The sequence below is a fragment of the Haliaeetus leucocephalus genome, unplaced genomic scaffold, assembly GCF_000737465.1.
Source record: "Haliaeetus leucocephalus isolate CR32 unplaced genomic scaffold, Haliaeetus_leucocephalus-4.0 Scaffold246, whole genome shotgun sequence".
NCBI lineage: Eukaryota > Metazoa > Chordata > Aves > Accipitriformes > Accipitridae > Haliaeetus > Haliaeetus leucocephalus.
Genome location: NW_010972682.1, coordinates 319,852 through 322,559, shown reverse-complemented (window position 1 = coordinate 322,559; position 2,708 = coordinate 319,852). Strand labels below are relative to the sequence as shown.

General features: G+C 59.0%; 1 protein-coding gene across 1 annotated transcript in view; it reads right to left on the bottom strand.

The window, feature by feature from the left end:
- BIN2 (bridging integrator 2) overlaps positions 1 to 2,609 on the bottom strand; it is an 8,752-nt gene extending 6,143 nt beyond the window's left edge. Inside the window, exons 1-7 of the mRNA XM_010568506.1 lie at positions 2,467 to 2,609; positions 1,270 to 1,350; positions 1,055 to 1,109; positions 703 to 797; positions 426 to 521; positions 244 to 351; positions 68 to 153 (exon numbers count right to left, since the gene is read on the bottom strand). Of these exons, the coding sequence (XP_010566808.1) occupies positions 68 to 153; positions 244 to 351; positions 426 to 521; positions 703 to 797; positions 1,055 to 1,109; positions 1,270 to 1,350; positions 2,467 to 2,544 (599 nt within the window). The 5' untranslated portion in view covers positions 2,545 to 2,609. The remainder of the gene's footprint in view (positions 1 to 67; positions 154 to 243; positions 352 to 425; positions 522 to 702; positions 798 to 1,054; positions 1,110 to 1,269; positions 1,351 to 2,466) is intronic.
- Between the last annotated feature and the right edge of the window lie 99 nt (positions 2,610 to 2,708).

Sequence of the window (2,708 nt, the reverse complement as noted above, 5' to 3'; positions counted from 1 at the left end):
TGTCCCCCAGTCCTGCAATGTCCCCCAGCCCCACGAAGCCCCCCAGCCCCTGCGGCACCCCCAGTACCTGCCATACAGAACCGGCAGCTCCTCCCGAAGGTCCCTGTTCAGGTCTTCAAACACCGCTTGGGCTTTATTAAACTCCTCCTCAGCCTGCGGGGAGGAAAGGGGGGCCGTGGCTTTGCCGGCACGGCCGGAGAATGGGGGGGCTGCGCCCGGTGGGGGTCCCGTGGGAGGCTCGACCTTGGCGATTTTCGCCTCGTCCTTTTTCTTGGCGCTTTGCAGAGCTTCCAGGTGATGCCGGGCGCTGTCGTAGTCCACCAGCTTACGGCCCCGCTTGGCGATGCGCTCCTGCGTGGGGGGCAAGGTGAGCCAGGATCCGGCCCTTTGGCCCCCCCCGCCCCGACACTGCGCACGAGGGGTACCTTAAAGTCCCCAAACTGAGCCAGGTAGTTCTCCATCAGCCGCAGAGCTTGGTCGGCCAGCTTCGCCTCGTAGTCGTCCCACAGGAGGTCATTGCTCTGCAGCGTGGAAGAAGCAGGGACGGGGGTATAATGCCCGGAATTCCCCCCCCCCCAACTCTCCCTCGGTCCGTACGTGCTGGGCTGCATCCCCCGGGACCCCCCTCCCAGCTCAGTTCGCGACCCCCCCGATGCTCAAAGGGGACCCTTGGGGACAGCGGGGACATGTCAAGGGGCTCACAGCTGCGATGGATTTCAGCTCCTCGTGACCGTCCCAGTCGGTGCTGTAAATCTCCTGCAGCGTTTCAGCCACTTTCCGGGAGCTCTCGTGCATCACTGCCGCCCAGCCAGGGGATGCAAATATATTATTTATGATGTTTTTATTTAATAATTTTTATTATGTATTATTACTTATTATAGTTTGTATTTATTATTATTTATTACTAATTATTATTTATTATTATTATTGTTATTGTTTTTATTATTATTTATTATCCTGGGCAAGAAAATGCAGCGATGCTCAACCCCCTCCTGGCTCCTCCGTGGTGCCCATAGGGTTTTCCTGGCATATTTATGGGGACGGGGTGCCGTACCTTTCACCGCGCCAAGGAAAGCCTTCAGGTCTTTGTAGAGTTTATTGCCTTCGTTCTGCAAAGCAGCACAGCGAAGGGACAGGTCAGGGCTGTCCCTGAGGGCTTGTGGTGATTTCCACAAGCCCAACGGGGACAGAGGGACCCCGGGAGGCAGTGGGACCAAGGGATGGTGTAGGGTTGTCCCCGTCCCCCCTTTCCCTGCTCCCTGGTGCAACCTGCTGCAGCTGGAAGTTGTACGCGCTTTGCTCAAACTGCTCGTCTTTGGTTTCCACTGTTTTGCCCAATTTCTGCAAAACCTGGGATGGAGAGAGATGGAGATGTGGGAAGAACTGTCAGCTCCGACCTCGGCACTGCCCACCGGGCTCTAGCTCCTGGCAGGAGTGGGGTCAGCACCGGCGAAAACCCCTTTTGGGGAATGCTGAGGATCCAGCAGAGCTGATGCCAAGCAGGGATTTGGATGGGGAATGCAAAATTTTGGTGCTTTTATTTTTTAGAGGAAAACGGTGACTTTTTGGGTGCTAACCCATCACCCCACCCTATAAAACCCTGTAGGTACAGCCCTATGTACCCCAAAACACCCATGCACGTGACTATGGGTGCAGGTGAAGCCTTGGGTGCTGCCTCGGTGACACCGTACCGAGGATGAGGATGGTCTGTGGCCGAAGGCTGCCTCTGGACCCACCATCGCAGGAGCGTGGTAAGGCCGGGTGGGAGGGAGCTTTGGGGTGTCCAGGAAGAGGTTGACCCCCCCGGGAAGCGGCTGGAGCCTGGCCCGGGCTGATACAGTCACGGGGGAGCTGAATTTAGCACCGAGCCCCAGCCAGGAAACCCAGGAGCGGGTGGGTTTGGTGCGGGGGGCGGCTTCGCATCGCCCCCAAAATGGGAGTCGCTGCCTGCTTTTTTTTGGGGAGAGAAAGGGAAAGACGTGACCCTGAACCTTCCCAAAACAGCTGAGAATTACCCCATTTCTGCCTGCTTCCGGAGCCCTTCCCCCTCGTTTCCTGCGTGGCCAGTGCCAGCTACACCAGTATTCCTGGGACCATCCCCATGCTGGGTTCTGCTGGGGACCGTCACCTCCGGCCAGCCCAAGGGACCCCATGCCAGAAGCTCACAGTGCCCCCGTAACCTCCGGAAGGCACTTTGGGTGGAAAAATCACACTTTTAGAGAACCCAGCAGCTGCCAAAGGAGCCTGGGGGGTCTTTGGGGAGATGCCATCAAGCCCAAAGCCTTGGAGCAACGACGACGTCGACCCAGAAGCGCCCAAACTAACACCCTATGAGCACCCATGGGTGCCAAGCGGTTGTGCCACCCCCGCCCCCTCAGTGCCGCAGTGGAAAAAATTTAAAGAGTAAAATCAAATCAAGGGATTTTGGGGGGGGGCTGGGCGTCGCGGGCGGGCGTCGCGCCGTACCTTCTCCTGCGCCCGGCTGAACCGTTTCTGGACTTGCTTGGCGAAGAGCCCGGCTCCCCCGCTCTTGCCCTCTGCCATGGCTGCAGCTCGGTTCCTGCTCGCAGCCGCGCGCTGCGGTTTGATGTTTTGCTACGGAGGAAGTTCGAGGCGAGGCAGCTGCCGGCATCCGCCGAACACCCAGGCACCCTCCGCCCGTGTTACCCCCCCCCCCCCCGGAAGGGCCCCCCCGTCCCCCCCAGCGC